The sequence below is a fragment of the Notolabrus celidotus genome, chromosome 4, assembly GCF_009762535.1.
Source record: "Notolabrus celidotus isolate fNotCel1 chromosome 4, fNotCel1.pri, whole genome shotgun sequence".
NCBI classification, from domain to species: Eukaryota; Metazoa; Chordata; class Actinopteri; order Labriformes; family Labridae; genus Notolabrus; species Notolabrus celidotus.
This window is the reverse complement of record NC_048275.1, coordinates 8,461,510-8,488,254: the sequence shown is the minus strand read 5'-3', so window position 1 is coordinate 8,488,254 and position 26,745 is coordinate 8,461,510. Positions and strand designations below refer to the sequence as shown.

Here is a 26,745-nt window from a genome sequence, read left to right as displayed (position 1 = left end):
TTCGCCAAAAACATGATTGCTATCAACTAATCAGCATCACTGCCAGTCATTTTTTAAATTCTGATCCAGATCCAGATGCTAAATCAAATTGTGTGTTTTCTTTCACTGAAACGAAACGTTTACAGAAATGTTCAACCTTGAATGGAAACCCTGGGAGGGCTTATTTGATTTTTGTCAATCAAAGTGGCATTTTAAAGATTCTAAAATAATTAGTTATGTTCAGTGGAGAACACAGGACTGTTGTAACCATAGTAGCATACAGAAAAACAACAACAAGAATGGTCTGAACACAGGACTAAAGACTGCTGATAGTTTTCTAATCCTTTGTGGGGTTTTCTCCAGGGACACAAGCGAAGCTGACAGACCATTCATCCAAGTGAATTTCTGGAAAGATAAAGTAATCAAATACATCTGTCTATAAATCTGTCAATGGAATCAAAACCATAATGGGAGTTTTACTGATACATTGGTGTTCTGTTCTTTGCCCAAATCTAATTTGAGCAAAATGCAGGAAAGTAATAAGGGCAGATTATCTACAGAGATGCATTTACTGCTCCCATAATGTCATAAAAACACACCATGTAACAGGTGCTGCACATGTTTCCAGGCACTAAATGTTTTAATGACTTCACCTGCATTTGTGATGATTTATTGTGCAGTAAAAAGAGAGATACTTAGCGGAGGCAGTGGCACAGATGCAGGCTAAGATGCACAATGACATCCAAAGACTGGGGTATTGTTTCAGTACATCAAAGTCAAACAGCCTGAGTATGAAGAGAGACTACCAAAGACATACAGAAGATCCAGTGTTACTTCTCCTATGTTGAATATTATAAGACTCTGAAATCTGCAAAAAAAACTAGTCTGACATTGCATATCTTGCCATTTCTGAATAAACTCTTCAAACCACATTAGTCAGAGATGATTTGAAATGAGGAGACATTAACACAATATTTCTTAACACTCTAGAAGTGATCTGAACTCTATGCACTTTTAATTTGTTTTGGATTCTCAGTTTTATGAGCAGAGGTCAAAGACCCGCTTCTTTGTCATCTGATAAAAAAATACAGAGCCTGCAGTATTCTTTTGCTTGTTTTGATGTCACTTCTTAAGGAACAAAATGTTTCACATCCATGAAATTCAGAACACTTCATGGTTTTTTGGGTTTGTGTTCTAGTTTTTACTTAGGACATTTTTAAATACCACTATGTGAGAGATAATGTTCAATGAGTGGGTGGTTATGCAAAATAGAACAAGGTGTACATGACCCTGACTCTCTGAAGGGATTCTATTTTGCATAATCAACCGTTCACTGTTCATTATCCCCTCACATATAACCCAGCAACCAACTAAAGATACAAACAAGTTGACACTATTGATGTGAAGATGAACACATTGAACAAAAATGATTTATTGATGCCGCTAAAGAAAAGTAGTCACCTCAGATTCTGCAGTTGGAAGCACTTCAGTGGCTTTAGTGTTCTTATCAGCCGCCTTGTGGGTCAAGGTCTTGAAGTGACTTTACACTCATCGTTTTCATTCATATCAAAGTCTAAGTATTAAGTGACAACAAAACTATAGGTTTTTATTTATGGTAAAGTCAGGCAATAACAGAGGCACCTCTATAAGGTCCCTGAGTCCTATAACACTGCCAAAGCCTTCACCGTGCTGTGGTTTGTGGTTGCTTTCTGTCTGTTTTCTTCTCTGTTATTCACCTTCTTGTGTATTTCAATATCCTCTTTCTACAATTTTTTTTCATCTTCTTTTCTCTACTGAAGACCGGTCAGTCACTAACCACAAATCTAAAGTTGTAGGGTCCTCCATGGAGTTTGATGGACAAACTGAGAGCCATCCTGGATAACCCCTCTCCCCCTCTCCATGATGAGCTGTGTCAACACATCATCCCCCACGGTGCAAGACTGAACGCTGCAGGTGCTCCTTTGTGCCCACTGCCATGGAGGCCACAGACTGCACCATGCTGACCACTGACCCCACCCTGATCCCCCCCATGAACAGATCCATACCACCCCCTCATCTCATCTCGAACTGACTCTCTGACTGCTGATGGCATTATAATGCATGTTACATTATATTATATAATTATATTGTTATATCATATTATGTTATATTACATTATTATTGTTTACTACAACTTACGGTCATACTATATATACCCATATTTATTTATTATATTGGTTAATCTGTCATTATCAACCATAATCACACCATGTCAACCTGTTACTGCTGAAACATTTTTAATACTGCCTGTAATTACTGCTATTTAATCCATTTGTAACATTTGTATTTATCTAAGTTCCATTTGTAACATTGTATATAGCTAAATTGTATTCTATCTTTATTTTTACTTATTTAATTTTACTTATTGAGACTTTTTCTTGATTGTACTTATGCCTGGGTTGCTGTAACAACTGAATTTCCCCCCGGGGATCAATGAAGTAATTTCTTATCTTATCTTATCTTAAATATCCTCCATGATGTTAACTGATGCTATTGCTGAGTAACATTTTTGCCACATTGTCAACAGGAAGAGGTGAAATCATAAACGTTATAAATGTGCCAGGCTACTTTCCACTGATTGATTGATTTGATGTGACGTGTGACCGGAAGCAAGTATGTAACACAGCCAATTGATGAGCAAACACTTCTCTCCAATGACCAGATCACAATGGCTCCCATTGTCTGCATGTTTTCACCTCATATTACATGTCGGTAACACTTTATATTAACTACACACTTTTAAGCGTTAATTAAGCATTAATTAATACTTAACTCATCATCTGTAAAGCAGTGTTCATACATGAATACTCATTTATATATCATGTACAAACACAGTTATAAATGTTTTATTATTCATGCATATGACTCTCTATAATGTGTTAACTAACTCTTTGTTCATACTTTATAAATGATGGATTCACCAAATACAAATGAGCTATTATGGTCATTATAAACCAGTTATAAACACATTTACAGGTTATGATCCTAACATTTAGTAAGGGTTAGTGAACACCTTATTACATAGCAAATTATGATTAATTAAGGTAGTCACAAAGGACTTATAAGCTGCTTGTTCATGGTGTTGTGAGCTGATCTAAAGTGAGGACTTTTTATGCTTTACAAAGCATTCATTAATGAGATTTTAGACCAGCAGCACCTTAAAACAGAGAATCCAAGTTATTGTTCAGTTTTGCAGCTGCATTTTAACTTGTGTTTACAAATGGTTTTATACAGCCAGTGTTTAAATGTTACTGTGTCTTTTAATATAATTGGTATGTCATATTTTACTTTAGTTTTTCCACTGTGAGCACTTTAAGTTTGAGAGATTTTCTTTTTCAGTTTCAGAGTATTTTAAGTTCATATGAAGAGTTATTTTGATAAATGCGGTTTTATACAGAGGTTGTTTCCTTTTAATAAATACAAGTTTAAGTAAATGTGTTGTGTCTGTTTCATTATTCTGTTGAATCAATATCTGTGACTTCTGTGTTTTAAGATGCTGCTGGTCTTCAATTTCATTAATGAATGCTTTGTAAAGCATAAAAAGTCCTCACTTTAGATCAGCTCAAAAAACCATGAACAAGCAGCTTATAAGTCCTTTGTGACTACCTTAATTAATCATAATTTGCTATGTAATTAGGTGTTCACTAACCCTTACCAAATGTTAGAATCATAACCTGTAAATGTGTTTAAAACTGGTTTATAATGACCATAATAGCTCATTTGTATTTGGTGAATCCATCATTTATAAAGTATGAACAAAGAGTTAGTTAACACATTATAGAGTCATGTTCATGAATAATAAAACATTTATAACTGTGTTTGTACATGATATATAAATGAGTATTAATGTATGAACAATGCTTTACAGATGATGAGTTAAGTATTAATTAATGCTTAATTAATGCTTAACTAATGCTTAAAAGTGTGTAGTTAATATAAAGTGTTACCTACATGTCTGTTATCATGTAACATACTGTAAATTGTCATCAACCAACAATGCGGTGACACTTAAGTCAAAAGGCTTTCTCTTATAAAAAGAATGAATGCTCTCACTTCAGCACATTTAGGCTGAATGGCATGAACATGAGAAAAAGCAAAAACCTTCACAGTCCACAGAGTAAAGAAAATGATGAACAGATAACCTTTTACTCAGTGCAGGAGTGTGTTTTGTGTCCTCAGACACCTTTGTGCTGTGAATGTTATTTTTCAAATATTAGTCCATAAAGACTATCCTGTGGATCGCATTTGTTTGCAATTGAATGTGACATTGGCCTTGTAATGCCAAGTGGGGTGGCTATGGCACTCTGACTCATGCAATCAAGCAGTGATTAGGTATTTCATTACCAGAGGGCATAGTAAAATCAGTCGCACACTGAGGACTGCGACAGCTCCCTCTATTATAGACTGATTATGGATCCTTTGAGGAACATGTGCTTGAAAATGCCATACATATAGGATGATGTAGAACATGAAGTCATTAAGAACTGTGCTGGAAATAAGTCTGAGTGTACTTACAGAAGTGTTGTTTACATGCGTCAGTACTTAGCAAGAAACAGTTCCTTTTCATGCTGATTTTCTAACTTGCTCCTAACATGGATTTAATATTTCTGTTTGATTGTCATTTGTATTTCCACTGGTTTGAAACCTGTATTTAACATTTCAAATGATGAGTAATAATAAAGGAATTCTTTCTTTGCCACATTTAGAAGCACATCTGAATTAAAATGTGTAAAGGCAAACAAACAAGAGTTAAATGGATGAGGGACAAACTTTTCACTTATTCCCAAAGTAAAGTGCAAAGAAAATTAATGGCATGATATTTTCGTAAACATGCTCAATATAACACAAGTGGCTGATACTTACCAAGAGGACAATGACAAATGTAGTCATTTATCAGATCTATACAAGAGCCTCCATTTAGACAAGGCTGCGGCCAGCAATCATTTACATTCACAGAGCAGGTCCTTCCTGCAGGGAAGAAAGGAGAAAAACAAACAAACTCTATTCATTAATGTCACAGGGAATACAGGTTTCAATATATTTATAATAATACACTGCCTGCCAAAGAGGATACTGAAAAAAATGACTGGGGAATAAATGAAAGCAGTGAGGCTTTAAGGGGTCAATGTTAATTCTAACCACGACAACGTTTAACACGTGCAGCACAAACTAGTTATTTTTCTCTACAATAATTTGCACATCTTTTTACTGACAACAGGTTTTTATTTCATTTAGGGGAGGATGATAACCTCTAATTCAGCTTGCTCAAAATATGATTGAATAATATGTTCAGCTCACTGCATGCAAAAACTGTGAAACCACAATTTTATTATCCTCTGGGCAAGCTTTGACTGTGGAATACTTTCAAGATTTTACTGACAAATTTAAAGCCCCACTAGGTCTGGCCTCTGGCGATATTTTAGCCCTTTTAGTCCTCTATGAGCTGGAGAGCTCACAGAGGACTAACAACCTGACAACCTCAGGCACTGCTCCTCTCTCTGTGCTGCTGTCACCACTAAAGGTAATTGTACTTTTGCCATCATGACCCAACACACTGGAAAGTGCTCCGCTAATCATGTACTGTAAGATCCTCACATCATTAAGGTGGCTGCTGACAGTACCTGCAGCCTAAATATACAGTGCAAGCACACAGTCTATTACACTGAGACAGATTGGCTTTGCTGTATAATATATTTATGAATAATAGTGCACCGCAGTTCAATCTAGAGTTAGCACATAATACAACAATTTGTTAAATCAACAGTCCATATGGATGCCACCCACGTTTAAGAATAGATAAAAAACACTTGACCTTTTTCTCCAAATTATTTTGGGAAGAAGAACATTTAACATTTTTTTGTTTTGCACTGGCAGCGCCCAATTTCTTTATAAACTGATGCAGTTTCCCATTTACTTCACTCATCTCTGCAGCCCAAAAATGCCCTTGGCGTCAGCTGTTTTTGTCGCTGCACTCTCAGTTGAACATAGTTCAGCTTTTGGAACATCATCACGTGGGTCTAAGTCACTTTTCCCTAACTGCTAAATCAATAATGCAGAAGAGGCAAGACTTGAAATACCAGCTTTGCCAACAACAACAACAATAAACAACAGAGGGGGAAACATCCTAGACTCATATTTCTAAGGTACAATCAGGTGCAGAACTGCTGCTAATGCTGGGACACAATTATGTTTTATTGTTTTTATATTTTCCTTATGAAATATCCTTCAATAAAAGCACATTTGAAGCATATAAAGTCATTTTAAAACCAAGAAAAGCACCATGAAATTGAGGTTGTGGGCGATGCCAGCTCAAGAACAGTACTGATGGACACAGGCCCTAATTTAGCAACAAATTATCATAGGATTTTGTTGATGCAATACAAGAGAAATATGAGCATCAGCACTGGAACTGCTGGTTTAACTATAAGACATTAAACTTAATTCAACCGGCATGTTTAAGTCTGTCGATTATACCTGGAAATCATCTGTGTGATATCATACAGGTGTAGCATAAACATCATAGAAACTGTCAGTTTTTGCACAAGTAAAAATACAGAGTTTAAGCTGCAAAAAAATAACTGTACATGTATATTATAAATTATTATTATACAACATGTTTTACTCTCAATGTAGCAGAAAAATGGGAAACATATATTTTTTTATGTGCTATAAATTTTGTTCCATTGAATAATGATATTCCTGAGGGAACCTTCCCAAAGGATTAACAAAGTTCCTATCTATTTATCCATCTATATATGCAAGATCACCTTCCCATTACTAGCAAGGAGCAATATGACACCTGAGAAACTGCTTTGACTTTCTGCTATTGCCCCAGTTTTAAAATCCATGTATTTCTATCTCTATACAAGTGTTACTACTTGTAGAAATTGCATTGACTAATTATGCATGTCAAATATGAATGTAAAAAGGTTTTAACTCAGGTCAGTAATCCAGAGCGAGTTTTGCAGGAGATTCTGTGTGCATTGTGCCTGTCTCTGCTTCCAGTATCATAAAATACAAAGACTAAAAACCCTGCTCTAAAAACCTGATAATCCTGTGGCTGGCTGTACTAATGGCTGTAATGGGCTCACATTCACATCAGATGGTCTCATACCCTCAAAGCCCGCGGGACAGAGGCACCGATAATCACTGATTAGGTCCACACAGGTGGCACCGCTTGCGCAGGGGAAGCTGCTGCACTCATTTGTTTCCAGTTCACAGAGCGATCCTTCATATCCGAGCATGCAGCGGCAGGTAAAGTTATACCTCTGGCTCACACAAACACCATGTTCAGAGCAGCGATGACCAACACAGAAATCAATGTCCTCTTCACAGTAGATGCCTGAGTATCCGCTGAGACAAAGGCAGCTGTGGACACACATTAGAGAGAATTTCTTAATACTGTATAGAGTCAGAAGAATTCTTCCAAGCCTGAAGGGAGAGAACAGTAAATGTCACGACTTTTTACAATCATTGACATTCTCCTGCATGAACAGCCCGAAGACAATCAAGATTTAAACACTCACCTGTAACCGTCAATCTCATCCACACAAGTAGCTCCATTTTGACACCAATGTTGAACACAATCGTTGACATTTATGCGGCAGTTCTGACCAGTCCAGCCAGGTGCACAGATACAGGTGTAGCTGCTGGCGTTATTCAACACGCAGTGTCCTTCGTTGGCACATGGCTGATGATGGAAGATAGAGCTGTTAGATTCATACCACATGCTTCATGTGCAAGTACAAAATTACTTAATTTTGCATGGTAATAACTTGAATTAGACTGAGCCCACGCTGGTCAAAAGTATAACCATTACTTTATAATGCAACCCCTAATCATTTCCTGCTTCTGGCAGCCTCAAAATGAGCTTCATTACAGCCACCTGACTCACTCATGAATACAGATTCATGCTTTTAAACTGACTTCACTCAGTATTCCACATAAGCATCTACATCATGTCGTACAAGATCAATGGTCATTGAGATCTAAACCTCCTAAGTGATCTCCGTAACTGAACAGATACGCCTGCTAGCTGCTACATGTGTGCATATAAAGGAGGGTAAACAAAGGGGCAGAGGGAGAACTGGCTTCTGGGAAGGTGTATAATGCAGCCATCATGCCATTTCTGTAAGGGGGCCAACACAAGCCTGTCTCCACAGTGAGTGATCATCTCCATCTGTCATCTGAAGAAGCTCCCCTCTCCATGTTGCAGATTCAAAAATACAGACATTGCATATCTTCGGATGCACTCATCCGTTAAGATGGCAAGAGGCCTTTTCATTCCCGCAAATGTGCTCCTCCTGTGCATGCCAGCAGCAGGAAAACCTGGCGAACCATGGATCAAGTCCAGCTTTTTCTTATTAACCCTGAAAAGATGTGCAACCACAATGGAAATGAAAAATGTAGAAATCGGAATGTTAATTCAAACGTGAAGAAAACACCCTGTGTTTGAGAGTCAGGTCAAAGATCCAAATTACTCACTTTACAATAAACATATAGGTCCTTTTATGTTTCACGCATTTCATATTGAACTATTAAAGTCACAGGAAAGCAGCAAATTCCCCCATTAGTCAGAATTCAATGCAGCTTTCTTCCAGGTCTAAACCGACATACTCTACAGCTTCAGCACCAGCTGATTCCTGTGTTTATGGATTATTGTATTTGCAGTCAATCTTCATGTGAGACTTATTTTTATCCCCGTGTACGGCAAAGTATTACCCCACATTTTATAAGTAAGATAGTGAAGTAATATTTTATACCTTCTCACTTTAATTCTCTACTTTAAAATTCAGTTTGTGCGGGGAGTTTGCAGATCTCTTGAATGCTGCTATAAACAACTGTGAATATTCCCACTATTTTACTTTGGGACAAAACAGATGTTTCTTTTTGCATTTGTTAACTGTGCAATCATGTGGACTAAAGTTTCATCTTAACTAGTGGAGCGGAAGTGCAAACTAGACAAAAATATTGTTGCAGAAATGATGTTTTCCCTCGATTTGGCCAATCACTGAAAAGCACCCTGGTGGGGTGTTTGTTTATGTGCCTACTATCACGTCTGATTGCTTCTATACAGCTACAAATAAATACCATTAACTCCTGTTTATCCACCAACAGCAACATAAAGGTACAGTAAATCAATTATGACAAAACATCATGATTAGGTCATGATTACTCTGTTGAGTTACATAGATATTTTAAGTGTTTTAAAAGTGCTATATAAATAAAATGCATTATTGTTATTTTATCATTCATCAGGAGAGATGGGGTTGTCAAGATCATAGCAGGCCAGGCTAAACATTGCTGTATGCCTGAGTGTGTGCATGTGTGTATGTGAAGCTCCTGGACATCAGCATCACATCATCAAAGGAATGATACCAGAGTACAATGGCGGCATTGTTGCAGTCTTGCAGTATGAAAATGGCCATTTTGTGTTCAGGTAATGTCACAGCAGCAGCAGCAGCAGCAGCAGCATGTATTTAGATCACTTAAAGACATCCATTATCATGATTGAATGGACCCTGCCACTTGGACCTGAGTTTTTACCAAGACCATGGTTTAAGTGTGCTTATACATGTACGATACCAAACTATTTACCAACTGGCATTTTAGAATAAAACTCTCAAACAAAAGCTCTCTTGAATCTGTTGTTATGAAAAGATTGCTGCTCCAGCGGAGTAAACAGTAGATGGAGAGCTCATCCCCGTATATAGGACAAAAGAAGAATAGTTACAAAGTAGATAGAAAACCTACTCGAAGGTTTTGAGGACAGGGCACACGGCAGATGTATTCAAGGCCACCTGGGAGATCGAAACACTGGGTATCTGGTGGACATGTGTTGTTGGGTAGAGCGCAAGCATCTATGTCAATTTCACAATTCCTTCCAAGAAAACCTGTAAGAAAAGACGGATAAAGTTATTAATGCAAGTGGATGAGCACAATTGGTCTGTTTTATTGTGTGGATTGTCAATGTAAGTCTGAATTGACGTCAAACTAGGGATAGACCGATTATCGTCCGGGCCGATAAGAGATCAATTTAAAACTGGGTCATTTTGGTTCAAAATTCACTAAATCACATGGCAGAAATGACACTGTCTGCAGAAACCGTAGCCTAGCTTGTGTTGCATTTCTCCCTGCAGTTTCTCATTGCAGAGGACGAGCTGAGCAGCATCCGTTGTGGCCCCTACAATTACTATTGATTTAAAACTCATACAACCCCACTTCAAAAACACTGAAATATCCCCATAAAACAAAGTTAAGTGAAAGATTAACATTTCAGTTATATTGACATTTTGGAATTTACTGTAGAAAACTTTAGGGAGCTACTCATTTGTTTAAGTTTTCTTTTAAATTTATAAGACATGGTGCTGACTGGGAGCTCCCTGGACTTTTTGTTAGAATTTTAAAACAAAGATGTCTATTGTCTAAGATTAAAAAAAAAAACTTTAACATGTTGCAAATCTGAAAAGCTGATGAATAAACATATGCTTAAAGGCATTTAAACAAAGTTAAGTGTTGGAGTTTGTATTATTCCAAATTTTGACGCCAATATTTCCCCTTTTACAACAAATGAATATCGGCTCCTTGACTACTAATAATCGGTATCGGCCCTGAAAAAACCATATCAGTCTATCTCTACGTCAAACCTAAGGTTCTACATCAATCAATCAATCAATCAAGCTTTATTTATATAGCACCTTTCATACAAATCAAATGCAACCCAAAGTGCTTTACAGTGATTGAAAAACAAGAAAGAAGCAGAAATAAAAAAATGGCAAGACATATTAGGGGAAGATAATAATAATAATAATAAAATAATAATAATACAAATTAAAATAATAAGAATAACATCAAATAAAATAGAGACCAATGCACACCAAAAATAAAATGTGTGTAATTAAAATGAGTCAAAGCATCAACATTAAGAATAAAAATAGTTCAAATAAATAGATTTAAAAAGGGTAAGGATAAGAGTTGAAAAATATATACTAAGGCTAAAAATATCAGTAAAACTGAGTAGATAAATACAAATTAAGTAAACATGAAAAATGTATTCATCTATTTTTACTGCTTTTTCATCCAAACACTTTTCTTTCACCCCTTGAACTTTACATTCTTATCAGATGTGTTCACACAGATAACACATTTGATGCCATTAAAAGTGGAGTAGAAAGTAAACTAATAGAAAAAGATTCTATTAGCTTTATGAGAGAAAAAAACAGGATAAATGCTTAGAAAACACCTGTGCTTTAGTTTGCACAATGTAATGTACTCAGTCCTGGTAGGATTTGAAAAAAGAAAGCAGTCATAAGCCAGCAATTTATAATTCCAACCATGTCCTCAGACTTTGCTTGCTACGGTGGTCCGGCACTCACCAGACAATTTTCTTACATGGAGGAAGTCACTTCACCATGAGAAGATGCAGCAGATGAGGCATATGAGCAGAAGAGGCTTAGGTTTACTGAGATAACAGATGAGATTTCATAGCAAGGCTGGAAAGCCGGGGTTCGCCCTGAGGAATTTGGTTACCATGGATCTGTGGCCACATCTAGTTCCAGTTTACTCAGGGAGTTAGGGATTCATGATCGGGGATTACTGCAGGCTGCAAAGGCAGCTTCAGAGGCAGCTGAAAGAGCAACTGACAGCTCTGGCTGAAAAGAGAAGGCAGCAGCTTGTGTGCAAAGTATCTCGTGTTTAAGATAGAAGATACAGAAAATCTCAGAGTCAAGTCAGTGGACAAATAACACTCCCTACTCTCAATATAATCATCTTACACATTCTGAAAAAGCAAGTGTTGGTTCACATTGTGCAAATAAGGCTTATTGTTTGTATTAATGGAGAGTGGGTAAATACTGTGGTATTACTTTATAGCAAAGAATTGACGGAGTAATTACTGAAAAACTACAGACCCAATTTTCATTTAACTTTGTGGAAAAGCTTTAGTATCCACTAAGGAAAAACCAATTAAAGTTTGCAGCAGTTCTGAATCCAACTCATAATCAAGCAATAAAAGAGGATCACACTCACCAACAAGCCGTTATTGACCAAATTGTAATACTGGTGTCCATATAACAACATATCAAGCTTACAAATAACTAATTACTGAAAGATCCAACTCTCCAACAAGCATTCATGTTGGATACAAAGAATACAGCCAAACACTTTGCACATATTAGTTCTGCTTGCAGATGTGTTTATCAAAAGAGACTGAGAAATTGGCCATGGCTGAGGTCTACACTCTACTCGTGCCCTTCTGATTTTTTTAGATGTGCCTTTGAAAGCTACACCCACACTCCAGGCTGTTATATGTCTTCTACTTCATCGTATGATTTAGAAAAAGTGGAAAAAAGGGTTGCATACTTGAGCATTTTCTAGTAGACATATTTATCACACCAGCAGCTTGTAACAGGTAGGCTGAAAATGTGTCTTTGCGTATTATCATTGAAGGATGAAAGCTAACATAGCACAGTAATGTAGTCATACTAGGGAGTAATCATTTAGTCTAAGAATATTAATGTAGGCCCAAATTGCTGGTCCTATGTTGTGTTTAAACTGTAGTGCAGCCGCCTTTAGCTGTAGCTTCAGTTAATGTCTTCTACAATAATTCTATAATGCTACCTGGATGTAAATAAGCACAGACAACAGATGGCAGCTCGTAGTGTGGTGCGGTTTGGCATTATTTTGAAGATGAAATGAAGGTAAAGCTGTATGTAGGCTGTCTGGTTAAACAGGCATATAACCACTCGACTGGAACAATGCGTAACCAGTACAGGAATGAGGGCATTGAGCTGTAAGGATGACCGAAGGCTGATGATGCCAGCTCTGCTAATGTTAGCCACTCTTAGCAAACCAATTTTGACTCTGCGATCCCTTGCTTAGCCTTGTTCAATAAATTGTGCTTAATTTGGACTGTTTTCTGAGTGTTTTCTTACCTTTAACTAGTCGGCTAGTCAGAATTTTTATTCCAGTTTCAACGTGTAAAAAATAAGTGGTTAAGAACATCTCCTCAAAATATCATGAGCATCAGAATGAGCAAACAAAAGCAAACACATGCTCAAAGGATTTTTGATGTGTAGCCCAAAGTGGGTATTTTTCCATTTTACAGTTTTGAATGAATGAATGAGTGTTTTCTATATTTGTCATTCTTTAAAGAAGAATGAAAGTCTAATTTCTAACACATGACAAATAACACAATTTTTCATGTTTACACTGGTCCATTTCACACAATCAATGACCAACAATTGGAATGGTTGAAACCCTATGCTTATTTCTGCCTATCCAACACAATCCATGATATAACTCAGAACATCAGCACTGAAGAAGAGACAATCACAGTACGCTTCCTATCAGAAATAGAAAACTCAAGGACAAAATCTCTTTTAAAAAAAGTCATCAAAATATTTGTTTTAAGCTTGAGGTAGATTCAATTATTATCTGTTGTGATCTTCTGACTGTTTCTGTATTCTTTGTATTATTTTCTATTCCTCTGTTAGATTTTTTTTTTTTCTCAGGGTTTCTATGGCTTATTTCATGTTCAGCAATATTTTATTATATCTTTTAAGATGCTTTGAATTGTGATTGTAAATTACTGTTTTTTATTGTTTTTATGTGTGGACCCCAGGAAGACTAGCTTCTACGTTGTGGAAGCTAATGGGGATCCGAATTAAGAATAAAGAATATTCCTTAATTCTTTGTCATCTTGTTCTGTAATCTTCCATAAGTAAACAGAAAACTACAGAATTTCTGCTTAACGCTGAGGCTTTAATGAAATTGTCTGCATGTTTTACATGAAAGCAAACAAGGGGAATCGTTTTTGTCAATGCACCTAAACTGGTCCAGTAACTGTAGTGTTTCCTCACAGGAACAGTACATTATAACTGAATTAACTTTTACATAATAACATCTTATGGTGTGTCATATTAGTGGAGTATATTAGTGAAGTAGATCAATGAAATCTTTAGTTTTTTACTGTCAACAGGTTGTGTGTAAGAGGAAGGTATATCTAAGGGAGACCTATTAGAGGGGCAGCAGTAGCTCAGTCCATAGGGACTTGGCTTGGGTACCGAAGGGTCGCTGGTCCAAGTCCCAGTTAGGAAGAAGCTTGGGAAGTGGACTGGTGGCTGGAGAGGTGCTAGTTCACTTGCCTGGGCACTGCCGAAGTGTCCTTGAGCAAAGCACCGAACCCAAACTGCTCGGAGTGCGCTGGTTGATGGCAGCATCCAGCCTTCCATTTTTTCTAGTGAAAAACATTAAATTTCCCCACTGGGGATTCTTCTTGTTCTTGTTCTTCTTGTTCTTGTTCTTGTTCTTCTTGTTCTTCTTGTTCTTGTTCTTCTTGTTCTTGTTCTTGTTCTTCTTGTTCTTCTTGTTCTTGTTCTTCTTGTTCTTGTTCTTCTTGTTCTTCTTGTTCTTCTTCTTCTTGTTCTTCTTCTTCTTCTTCTTCTTCTTCTGATCATAGAAAAGTTGCATAACATGAGGTGCAGGGATGTTGGTATAATCCCAGACGTGTTTTCCAGCTTCTACTGAACAGCTCATTTTCTCAGTCCCCAGAAAACGCTGGAAAGTTTTTATGTTTTCTGGACAACAGCAGCTGTTCGTGCCTCTTCACTGATGACTCCTTTGTAAACTAAGGCCAGTACGAGCTAGATTTGTGTCTCCACTGTCACTGAAACCTGGGGCTGTTCCACCTATAAAGACCTTCCATGAAGGCTCAGAACCACACACTGTAAGAAACATTATAATACCAGATAATGTAACAATAGCTATCTGCTTATCGCTTTAATGGGAAGCTAACGGCTAGCCTCAGATGTTTTCTGCAAAGGTATAAGTTTCAGGTCGTTTCATGACTACAAAGCTGTGTGAAAAGCAACAATCAGAGGCTGTGTCCAACTTGATGTCACTGGGAAAGCAGCCAAAACATTTCAGGCAGAGGCTGAATAGTGTTGAAATGAAGGTTTTAATGCATGCAGGATATATAAGGAGTGGTTTGAGCTGCATTCAAAGCTTCTCCATAGGTGTCCCAGATCAACAAAAAAGTAAGGTGAAATGAGTGAAACAGGTGTCCTTTAAGTAATTAAAGAGTACTGATGTGAACACAGCATAGTAATCCAGCCTGAAGACCTTGTTGTTATTGTTATCTTTTAATTTAAGAATTCAGTTCAAGAGTTAACATTGGGAGTGTGTGCAGTTTGTTCACCCAAGGCAGAACTGTTAGTAACAGCTATTATTATACTACGCTGTAGTTGCACATCACAACTGTGGAATCGTTTCTGCATGAAAGCACTTCTGTTAACTATTCAAGTGTTTATAAAAAAAGAAAAAGATACAAGTTCTCTCTCTATTTTCCTCAAACATTCACACTTTTTATAGAGTTTGGTTTTCTTCTACTGCAACCACTTACAAGTAAGAGTTGGAACAATTGTGTGTTCCATAAGCTATACAGCAAATTTACATTAAATAACCAGACTATTACAGTGACAGGCCTAACAGTCATGCCCTTAACTATTATGAATAAAATAGTTTGAGGTAATATGATGCAACTTGTATGTTCCTGAATATACAGGCAGCCCAGTGTGGGTGTTACAGTCCTGATTATGGCTCAGAGCAGGTGTAGCAGAGACAGCACACAATCTCTGTAGAGCCTTCTGGGGTATCGTGGGTCTAATTCAACTTGACATCAGTGTTGGGAGGCTTCCACTCAATAACCCCAATGACATAGCCATCAGCTCATCCACTCGTTCCTGTAACCTCACAGAATTTTTTCACACACACATGCTCACAAAAAAAAGGCACAAGGCACAGTCGCATCAGATCTGATATAATGGAAATGAGCTTCAAAGAATAAAGACATATACGCTTCTGCTTATAAATGATCCAATTTGCAGGGATTGGCTGAATATTTGCTTTTGATTTTTGCATATTTTTCATTACTGATCAAAAAGTGGACTCACAGTTCATAATGCAACACAGCCAGTGAGGATAATCTCCCTAAATAGTTCCTATTAGATATATACAGGATTGAACTAGAGCTGCTACTATTGGACAATGCATCAATAGGCTGATCTAAAGAAAGTTAAAAGAAAACTATTGTGGTAATTCTTTAAGAGTGTTATTATTGATTATCTCTGCCGGTCTAAGCAGCCCCAGTACCAGGCTTCTCATTTCATCCTGCCAACCAGCCTTAAAGCTCTAAAGAATAAGAGACTTGCCTTCTTTTTTACCACAAGCCATGCACATTTCTTGGCCAAAATAATCAATACCACTAATAATACACCTTTCATCCTAGTTTAAACATCAACATTGGTAGAAATGTCATGGAGATTGGATGTGGAGTGCACGTTTCAACCACTTAGCCAAACTGGCATCCCAGCCAAAAGTTTACTTTTTTGGCTGTTTGTCTTTATTAGACTGGGACCAACAGGATTTGGTCCTAACAGGACAGGAAGGAAGGGATCGATCCTCTGGCTAGTGTGACGAGAGCTGTAGTCTCTGAGTATGTAACTTTGGCCAGTTATTTGGTGATTTATAGTTCAAAAGATGAATCAAAAAACTCTGGAATAATCTGGAGTAAATCAATGATGAAAGTATTCATAAATTGCAAACCCTGTGTGATGTTCTTTAACTCACAGATCATGGTTCAACGAGGATAACTCACTCGTTTTTCATTAAAATTCATGTTAAAACTTTTTTTAATGTACATTGGAAAGCCCTAAATATAAATAATAGTTTCACATGACATATATATATATATATATTTTTATTTTACATTTAGAATTTTTTATGAAGTGATGTTTATAAATGAACACAACATCTCTTCTGTTGCATGCTGCCCAGATTTTTATGCTGCATTTAGCTGGTGTGGAAGGCATATATTGCCTAAAATAGACTTTTAAAAGGGTCAATTTGACCCGCAACATAACAGGAGGGTTAAAGGTTGTAGGGTTTTTAGGGAGTTTGAAAGTACTCCTTGTGTCTGCAAAGGTTTCCTCCTCTTTCCCTCTGAAGTGTAAAGACATGCCAGTTATGTATAACTGGAATCTTCCAATTCTCTGTGGGCATGACTTTGTTTTGCCGTCTCTGAGTCGAAACTGAATGACTGGCAACCTGTCTGGGGTGTGCCCCACATCTCAAATGCTCGCTTGAAGAATCTCCAGCACCCAACAACCCAGAACTGGAAAAAGGCTAAATGGATGGATGCATGGCTGAATGGATAAAACCTCAAAACCTCATTCACAATTTTTTAAACTATGGTAAGTTGCACCTGAGACACTTTTAGAGCTGACAGAACTCATCATAGGATGAAAATACAATTTCACCCTAGAAGTCACCTTTAAAAGAGAGTGTCTATGCCCTGCTTCAGCGGCTGATGAGGCATAAGGGCTCGATGTGTCATTAACACTGTTATTGTCCTCTAATGTTTAATTGAGCAAGAGTGAACAAACACAGTTTCATAACTACCCTTGATCCATTTCCCCATTTTGCTGAACACAAGAGCTCAAAAACAAGCGTCAAAAATTCCTGTGAGAAAACCATCACCTGGCCACAACAACACTCTCTGCCCACTGAGCGTCTTTGGTCTATATGTGCAATAAAATGCTCCAGTAAATCAGGCAGACACACTAAGTGTGCTCTGCTAGAACATCATGAGACTCCTGCCATTGGTCCATCAGTTTATGTGCTGTGAGAGTAAATTCAGAGTCAGCCCGTCAGGCACAATAAGCAATTACAGGAAAATTAGATTAATGGAAGTTTCATAATATAGTGTTATGAAACTTTCATTAATATATTTGCCAAATTGGTCGCATTATTGAGCTCTAGCAGTGAGCAGAGTGATTTTTCTTGGTTACCAAACACAGGCAGAGGCTGTAAACTGATACTGTGAATAATATGTCAAGAACATTGTTGCCGCCATGCAGCACAATTAAGCATGCTGCCATCAGAGGCCTGCTGAGAATACGACTTTTGATAATGGCTTCTTCATATTCTGAATTTTCATGATGGAAACCATTTAAGAGCGTTATTAATACATACTGGAAAGTGATGGACAGTTAAATGTGAAATATTCTACTGGAAAAAGCCCTGAACAGAAAAACATCTTAACTAACAAGGTTATTCATGTGTTGAATCAGATCATGCAGACACTTCAAGCTGGCTTCTGCAGACAGGATGTGTGACTGGATTGGCATCCTGCTGGTAAAGGCTAATGCCCTTTGCTTTCCAGTGCACACTGAGATGACCAGAGGGGCCCTGGTTGGGATCTTAAGCCGTTACAACACACATGTTTGAAAAGTCTACATCACAGCCTGCTACTGCAGCCTCCACAGAAAGCACTTAAATGTTATTGCTAGGCGCTAGTTTTGGCTGAAGCCCAACATACCTGTAGGACATTGGCATTCGTAGTGTCCATGCAAGTCAGTGCATGTTCCATCGTGCTGACAGGGGCTGGAGTCACACTCGTTGATGTCAATCTCACAGTTTGTCCCTGAGTAAAGAGGTCAAAAAGAAAGTTTGAGTTAGTTGGATTTGTGTTATAATCACTTACACAGAGCTCCTCGTGAGTGCTTTGGACATATGGTATCATCTACACTGTGGATATTCAAAATAAGACTTCACCAAAAGCTGTAAGAATTTAAAGAAGGAATATGTATTTGAAATATTCAGTGAGTAATAATCTGTCCAAAAAAGGTAAACTTCTGAAACATTTTGATCTGCTTTTCATTGATCTCAACTTTCTGAAATTTTCCAGTCAAGAGTTAGATGAGAAGATTTATACCATTAACCTCTGTGTGCTGTCAGCTGATTAAAAATTGAAAGTAAAGACAGTAAGCAGAGTTAAATCTTGCCTGGCTTGGTATAACACGTCAAAAAAATATACCCGGTGCTAAAGTTGGGTCAGAATTTTGTCAGTTGAATCAGACTATGTAGTCAGATCCAAGCCTTGACTATTCACTCAATTTTTATACTTCATCACCACTGAAACAGAATCCAGAAGTTTGGTGGGTTTTTTTCTAAAAGATGCTCATTTCTCAGTCTTCTTTAAGCATTTGCTGGTTTCTAAAATTTCACATTTCAGCCCAACAAGTTTTTGAACGTTTCAAGGCTCATCACTCTGAGTTTGACCTTTATTATCTAGCTGCACAGAGGATTTTTGTCAAGTAACATACGGAAACAGAAACCAGGCAAGCCAAAGTTAGGAACAGCTCAGCTTGCGGTGTCCAAAGTCCAAACAAGGAGCATCTAAGAAACACCAAACTGCTTTTTCAGCAGCATCATTCGCCATGGAGGAGATGAGACCTATGAGGATAATTTAATTAATTATAATCTATACAATTATTATAAGTAATATGCTCTCTGTGTTAAATGGAATAATACATAATAGGAGTTCTTCAATATTGAGCAACCACCTATATGAACATGCAGGTGCAGCTTATCAGACTGATATGAGTTGGAAACCGCATCACAAAAGCTGGCAGAGCACTTTTTATTTTGGAGTGTGTGAATCACCTCAGACCTGTGGATGACACTTAATCGAAGAAGTTAACTAGAGTGCTTGCTAATTAGGTGGAAACTGGCTGCAGGCCAGTCAACACTGTGGAAGATTCAGGTCTAAGGTACGTCCTCCTGTTGGAATGTTGTGACCCAATGACCACCCCATCATTGGGGAACAATAGTTTCATGCATACACAACCTGTTTAAAACAGAGAAAGCAACCAAACTGGAACTTCTGAAAACTTCAAATAATGCATTACCAAGAGATCACTGGACATCAGTGAGTACTCAAAGTTATCATGGAATAACTGAACACGATATTGACAATGATTGGACATTTACATGCACTCCTGCATATTCCTTGAAATGTAACAGTGTTATCCTCTAGAATAGTAAAACTAAAAATGCACACTGTATTTCACAGAATAATCACTTTGAAGCAGCCTCCTACCTCTGAGTCATGCTTTCAAATGTAGCATTTATTGGAAATTAAGTCTAAAAGTCAAGATCTCAACACATTTCATTGCCTCAAATCAAAGCCTGGTAAGAATTGCTTTATATTCTTAACATGGACTTAAAACTGTTTCTAAATGCTGATAATTTAATTTCAAACATGTGAGTAATTATGTGATGAATCGCTGTTAACTATCAAATGTATTGTGATAAAGAAAATGATTTGGTGTTTTACTGCAAAACCCAGAGAAGAAGGAGAATACAATCAATAAAATCCTTTTTGAATCAATATTTGGTGTCGACTTGTTCATGTCTTCAGTCGGTAGCCAGTTAATAAGCTTTGTGTCAGGGTCCTGCTCACCCTGTCAGAATTCTAATTCTCATAACCACATGTTCACTATATATTATCACGTATTTAGAATTTGGGAATCAAACCTCTGGAAACATAATAAGAGAGATTAAAGAAAGTATCAGACTCCATGTCTTGTGAAACAAATGGACACCTAATAAAGAGCTCCGTCTCAGCTGAAGAGAGAGGGTGAGGTGGGGGATGCAGGTTGCTGCATGCAGAGAATTGTTTGGCTCAGCAGCTGCTGGTTTCACCGCTGTGGTTGGGGGTGTGTGTCTCCCAGCAAAGGATATTAATTCAAAATGTCCTATCATCAATAACAGAGCAGCAATGACATGTAGTGAGAGTCACTTCTTGACAGTGGCACCTTCATGCTACAGCACAAATACTATGATTGATACTATCAGCGCAGTGGCTGCTACAGGTCATTACAAAACATGTCATGCTACGAAGCAGCAAATTATACAAATCTGCCCAACTGAAATCAGAGAAATGCCAGCGCACATTCATGACTGTGAATTAAATTAATTTTGTGCAATTGTAGCCCTTTTATTATACTGTATTATATGAAATATGATGATTTAGCATTATACCCTGACATGTTTTCGGGTTCAAACAACTGATCTCCAAATCCAAAGATCTTTGGTGAATTCTAGAATTCATTTTCAAAGGTACTCCAGTTTTCATGTCTTATCTTATTATCAATATTTAAAAAAGGATGTTTGAATGAGACCAGTAACACATACAGCGACAGTTGTTGGTCCATGAAATATAAAGCCCTATTACATGAAACCTGAACGCCAAGGTCTGAGTAATGCATCCTGAAATATGATCTATGATAGACTACAGCTGGGTTTCTGGGCGAAGCTTGAAATTAAATTGGCCTTTCTATGCTGCAAGGCTAGAAATTCCAAAGGAAAAATCCCAAGATGCCAGAACATGATGAATTCTATCAGTCACTAAGACCTGCCATGGTGTAAGAGACAATTTTCCATTACTGAAGTGGCACCAGATTTCAGCTTTTGAACAGAGGGGGGTGAAAAATCTTGTCCATGTAGTGCTATGTAAGGGCTTATCTGAGTGACAGGTGAGTGTGTCAGGACTTACAGCTAGATTTGGAAATACGCTATAGGCAAAAAACCTGAGAGCACTGGGGAGAAATAACACTTTCACTGGTTGTTTAACCAATAAAACAGGAATAGAATCAGACAGCACAGCACAATCATAACTGGTATGTACAATATAGAGCAAGGATCAGTCTGTTTTGATCCATTCAATGTCTTTTGGTTTTGCTTTGATTATTGACTGAAATAGAGCGTACAAAAGTATTTGACAAAATCATTCTTTTATTTCTTTCTAGGCAGAACAATCAGCTTTTTCAATTAATGCTACACAGAAGATCTTCTAAGATTGAGCATGATGACATAATCATATAAGCTAACAACTTATTTATCAATATAAGTGCAGATGAATTTACTCAGGAAATTAGACCATCCAGCAACCAAGGTATTTATCATTGCAACAAAAAGAGCAACAAGAAAAACAGTAGAGATGCACCAATTGTGAAAACCACAGCCAAAACCAAATAACTATGTAGCCTTTAGTTGGTTCAGAAACTGCTTAGTATTTTTTTGCACAACTCATTCACACTCCTTAATTTCTGTTTCCATGTCTGCTATGAGATTAAATGTGTTTCCATTGTAGACAGTCGTCTTGAAATGTTAAAAATGTCTTACAAACTGCATGTCGATGATCTTTTTTTTCATGTTTGGTCATGAAAACATATCAGAGTTTGTCAAACACACAACTTCTTCTGTCCAATAATAATGCTCTCATCTGAATCAGCAGTAAGGTATACTAGCTTGCAAGCTTTATTATTATAACCTTTATTAAACCAGGAAATGCTCATTGAGATTAAAAATCTCTTTTCCAAGAGAGTCCTGGCCAAGATAGGCAGCAGCACAGTTACAGAGTTACAATTTTACGATAGACATAAATACAAATAGTAGACGCATACAACAGCTACACAACAGGTACCTCCAGAAAAACAGCATGTCACATTTAAAAAAAACATCTACAGACAGATGCTTCAGCCTCCAAGTCGTTTAAGGACCGCTTAAAGGCATTCAAAGATTTCAGACAGATTTAGATCCATTTGTAAGGCATTCCAGGTCGAGGGAGCAGCAAACCTGAAGGCCTTTTTCCCAAGTTCAGTCCTGACCCTCGGAACAGATAGTAATAAAAGATCCTGAGATCGAAGATTATGACTTCCTGAGTTCTTTTGCGCAATATAAGCGAGGAGGTAAGACGGAAGTAGTCCTAGGATGCATTTATAAATAAGAAGATGCCAATGTTTTTCCCTGCGTGCTTTAACTGATGCAGCACAACATGCTGCATAAACATGACCTAGTATATCTGTCAACACGACAAATATCAGCTGGGACTGATGTCCGACCAACACATCGGTGCATCACAGAAAAACAGGAAGTGAACACACTCATAAGGGTGGGTGCAGAGAGTCATCATAAAGTGACTTCAGCGGGTCTGAAAAGAAAGTATTCAAGTGGAAAAGTGCAAGACTGTAACATAGTAATTATAACAGTTTTGCCAGAAATACACTTCAAAGTATGGTGGTTAATGAATGCATGTGTTATTATAAAAGTAGTCACCATCAACCTATGACCATAATAACCACATGTATGTATCGTATAATGGAGTTCTGCAAAAAGAGTATCACAGCAGCAATCAGCTCATTGCCAAGAAGGTGCTGATTTCATGTGGGCTACACATTGTACTTGCAATCACAGGTTTCCAAGTAATGACTCACTTCAAATCACATTTGAATCTGCATTTCTCATGAGGTGCAATCTTTTCAGAGTTTGGTGAATGAAGAGGGTTATTACCCCCCCCCCCCCCCCCCCCCCCCTTTTAATCTCATTCTCTGTGACAACCCTTTTTATTTTTGTGTCTCTCTCGCCTTCCCTTGTTTTTTTTAAGATTACTTGTCATTGGCAGCTTAACAAGTTTGGGCCATGTTAGGAGTTGGCAGCTAATTAGAAAGCCCTCTGCCAGTGTGCTTGGATTAAATGCAATCAACAGCAGGCCTTAGAAACGTCAAGCAGGCGAGGCTTCTTGTAAATAAGCGTCAAGGTTAAAAAAAATGGCTTCATGAAGAGAACTGGCTTTCGCTTACAATCTGTGCTTTGCTTGTGATTTATAAGCCATCCACACATGTCTGGAGCCTGAAACAGTCATCTACTAATTCATTTGCACTCTGAAGACATTTAATTGTTAATGTTGTTATTGGTTCTGCTTTGCTTGGATTACACAAATGAAAAGTGTATTGCTCTAGGCTACATTGTGTACAGTCTTTCTTGAGGTTGCCTGTAAAGCAGCAACAAACGTTTATAGTACTAAAAGTAAAAACATATTGATCACTATTGGGAATTTCAGTTTTCCTTTTCCCCCTCCTTATGACCATTAGAGGTCAGGGGTCAGTTATGGAGCAGCAGCACCACAGCCGGCTATGAGTCAGTCTTATGACATTAATTATGGTTGATTCTTGCTAACATAGAGGTTTTGTACCTTGACCTGACAGATGACGAGTGGTCTCCTGCCCTGCTGACCCTTGTGTAATCAATATACACTAACAAAGGTCTTAAAGAAACCTGAATGTGACCTTGTCACCAATAAGCAGCTGAACTCAGATGTGACTTGTTCGTACCAGTGTCCTGGGAAATATTCCAATGAAACTCCAGCAAGTACTACTTCAGGAAATTAAAGGATTAGTTCATAATGAAAAGATGACAAATGGAAGCTCTATGGATATTTGACAATACTTTAATTTAAGCCAAGGTGGGGCACACTCTGGGACATAATGCAGCTGAACTTTGACCTGATTCACCCCTTCAACAAAGTCACAATTATTTCCAATGGTTTAAAGATTTTTTGCCAGATTTTCTTGTGGTGTGAGGTATGTTAAGAGGGATTTTCCTGCAGCTCCAGTTTGGTGCACACCCCAAGAACAGAAGCTATAGTCCTTCCCAGCCACAACCCTCTGCTGCATGCCTTCCCCTCTTACTACTCCTTACATGTCAAGTCTCTCTTTAGAAATCTGCTAGAGAGAATCTTGTGCTCTACATGATTTCAATGCATGATTACAAAACATGTTCAATATGTACGATCAGATATCCTGTCGCATAGGGGGAACCCCGAAAACAGCTAAACAAGCACTCTGTGGATCGGAGCCAATTTTCCTGCCCATCATGTTCCATGTTTATTTACTCTAAAGCTGTGTTTACTGTGAGAGACTTTGCAATATTTCCAGCTTGGAGAGCCGGTGTTCTTCTGGTTGTTGAGAATGAAGGCTGTTAGTGTGTGGTGAGCTCTTCTGGTCATAACATTGTTCTCAACACACGACAGGGACAAAAATGTTATTTCTGTCATTTGCCCTCATGTGTGGGGTTTCTCACATTTTTGACATCTGTTAAGATGTTAAATATATTTCAGAGTCAGCTTTCACTGTGAGTATACAGCAACCTTTTAAGAGTACCTGGAATTACAGTTTGCATTTTTTGGGGAAAAAATAAATCAAAGTGCATAAGAAATTTTGATTCTAACATTCCGACTGAGAATAAACAACTCACCAAAATGCTGCTAAAACTGCACTCACACCTCACTTTTAAGCTGGACGGCCAAAACCGAGGCTAAGAGGCTAATGTAATGTAATAAGAGTCAACTAGCCTGCCTATCTTGCTCTGTCTGTTTTTGGAGCCTTAAAACTTCTTACTAACTTTTAGCTGTACCAAGTCAAGGCTAATTGCTGTGTAGTGTCTTACCCTACAGTCAGAAATAGCTAAATGTAGCCTTAAAGAAAGTCTGTTTGTAGTTAAATACATGATAAGCTATGCAATTAAGACACATTTTTACATTATCTGTCCAACTTCAATCAGATGACATGACATGCACATTTTGGTGTTCTTTATGAGACCATTATGTGGAGCTGGTTTGGTCTTGTGTTACGTGTCACACTAGATGGATATTTAGTCCCTTTCCACTTCCTCTCTGCTACAAGCGCACTCTGCACATCTCACCCACAGCTGAATGAAGCTCACTTCATCAAGGTGGAGGGATCAGACTCAGCTGGAAGCTATTGGAATGAAATCCACTCATTCCCACGGAAGCAGGGGTTTTGTATAACCATGGTGACACATCAGACAAATAATAGGCAGACTACTTAATCTTATTCAGTGTCATTTCTTTTAAAGATACATTTTAATGTTTTTAATCTGATGTTTATAATCTGTTTTATTTTTTTAAGTAGCTTACTATTCAATATAAAATACGACATAATACATTTTTTAAAATATTCTAAACTTTAAGATTTTTTTATCCATGTATTTGTATACTTTTTAATGTGATAAAAGCTGTTTATGTCCGGGCAGAACTCACAGAGCGTCTCCTACAACAAATGATGAACAGTGCTGCACCTGGTCAGTAAGCCAGCTTCAGTGCTGAGTCGCCGATGGAGGGTCCAACAGCCCACTCTCACTCCACACTCAGGGGTTTTGGACAGCACTCAATGTGGCAATACTCCAACCGAACAAGCAAACGGAGGGGAAGTGTGTCAAGAGGGCCTTAGTTATGGGAAGGCCCTGAGTGTGTTTAAGGTGGGGTCAAGAATGAAATCCACTGACACACTTCACAATCCATCACTATCCTTTGTTTCAACAACCCTATATGTTAATTTGATGTCCTGTTTTTCCCGTCTGTCCTACTGTTACTGTTTTTATCTGCTTTTTTATTGTGAAGCACTCTGTAACTTTGTTAAGAAAAGTGCTACATAAATAATAAATACAATGTAATACTTATTATTATTTCCTCAGTATCTCAGTGCCTTTTATTTCAGCTTTCCTCAGTGAGGTGTTTTTAAAATGACAACCAGCAATGAAGAAAGCATTTTCTGTGCAAAGCTTTTCATGCAATGCTAAATCTTAATAGGCACCTGCCAGCTAATTAAAAACCAGTAGAGTCATAATTCAATTGCTGTTATGTTTGCATGACACAAACGTGTGTATATTTGCTGGAAAACACAACTTTTTTATGACTAATTTCCATTTTAAGCTATTTTTTATGTAATCTGCCTTAAAACACAGATGAGATGATTTATAATTCATGCTTTGCTCTCAGCATGAGAGCTCTTTGTAAATGTCTTGCATGAGCCTGCATATTTACTTTCTTAAAGAGGTAAAGCATTCAGTAAACGCTTTATGTATATTCACATTGCATTATGCAGATATTTCACATAGTAGTTTTTTATTTATTTCAGACCACAGCAAAAACAGCAGTCAGTCTTTCCTTGCCCCACGACCTACCTTCTCATAGGACTTTCTAGAAACCTATCCATATTTTAAGAATCCCTGCCAACGCACAGAAAA

At 37.7% G+C, this 26,745-nt stretch overlaps 1 protein-coding gene across 1 annotated transcript in view; it reads right to left on the bottom strand.

Moving 5' to 3' along the window:
* Nucleotides 1-26,745, bottom strand: part of eys (eyes shut homolog) — a 286,827-nt gene that overhangs the window by 211,000 nt on the left and 49,082 nt on the right. Inside the window, exons 9-13 of the mRNA XM_034681752.1 lie at nucleotides 18,395-18,499; nucleotides 9,772-9,911; nucleotides 7,545-7,708; nucleotides 7,133-7,386; nucleotides 4,882-4,986 (exon numbers count right to left, since the gene is read on the bottom strand). Of these exons, the coding sequence (XP_034537643.1) occupies nucleotides 4,882-4,986; nucleotides 7,133-7,386; nucleotides 7,545-7,708; nucleotides 9,772-9,911; nucleotides 18,395-18,499 (768 nt within the window). The remainder of the gene's footprint in view (nucleotides 1-4,881; nucleotides 4,987-7,132; nucleotides 7,387-7,544; nucleotides 7,709-9,771; nucleotides 9,912-18,394; nucleotides 18,500-26,745) is intronic.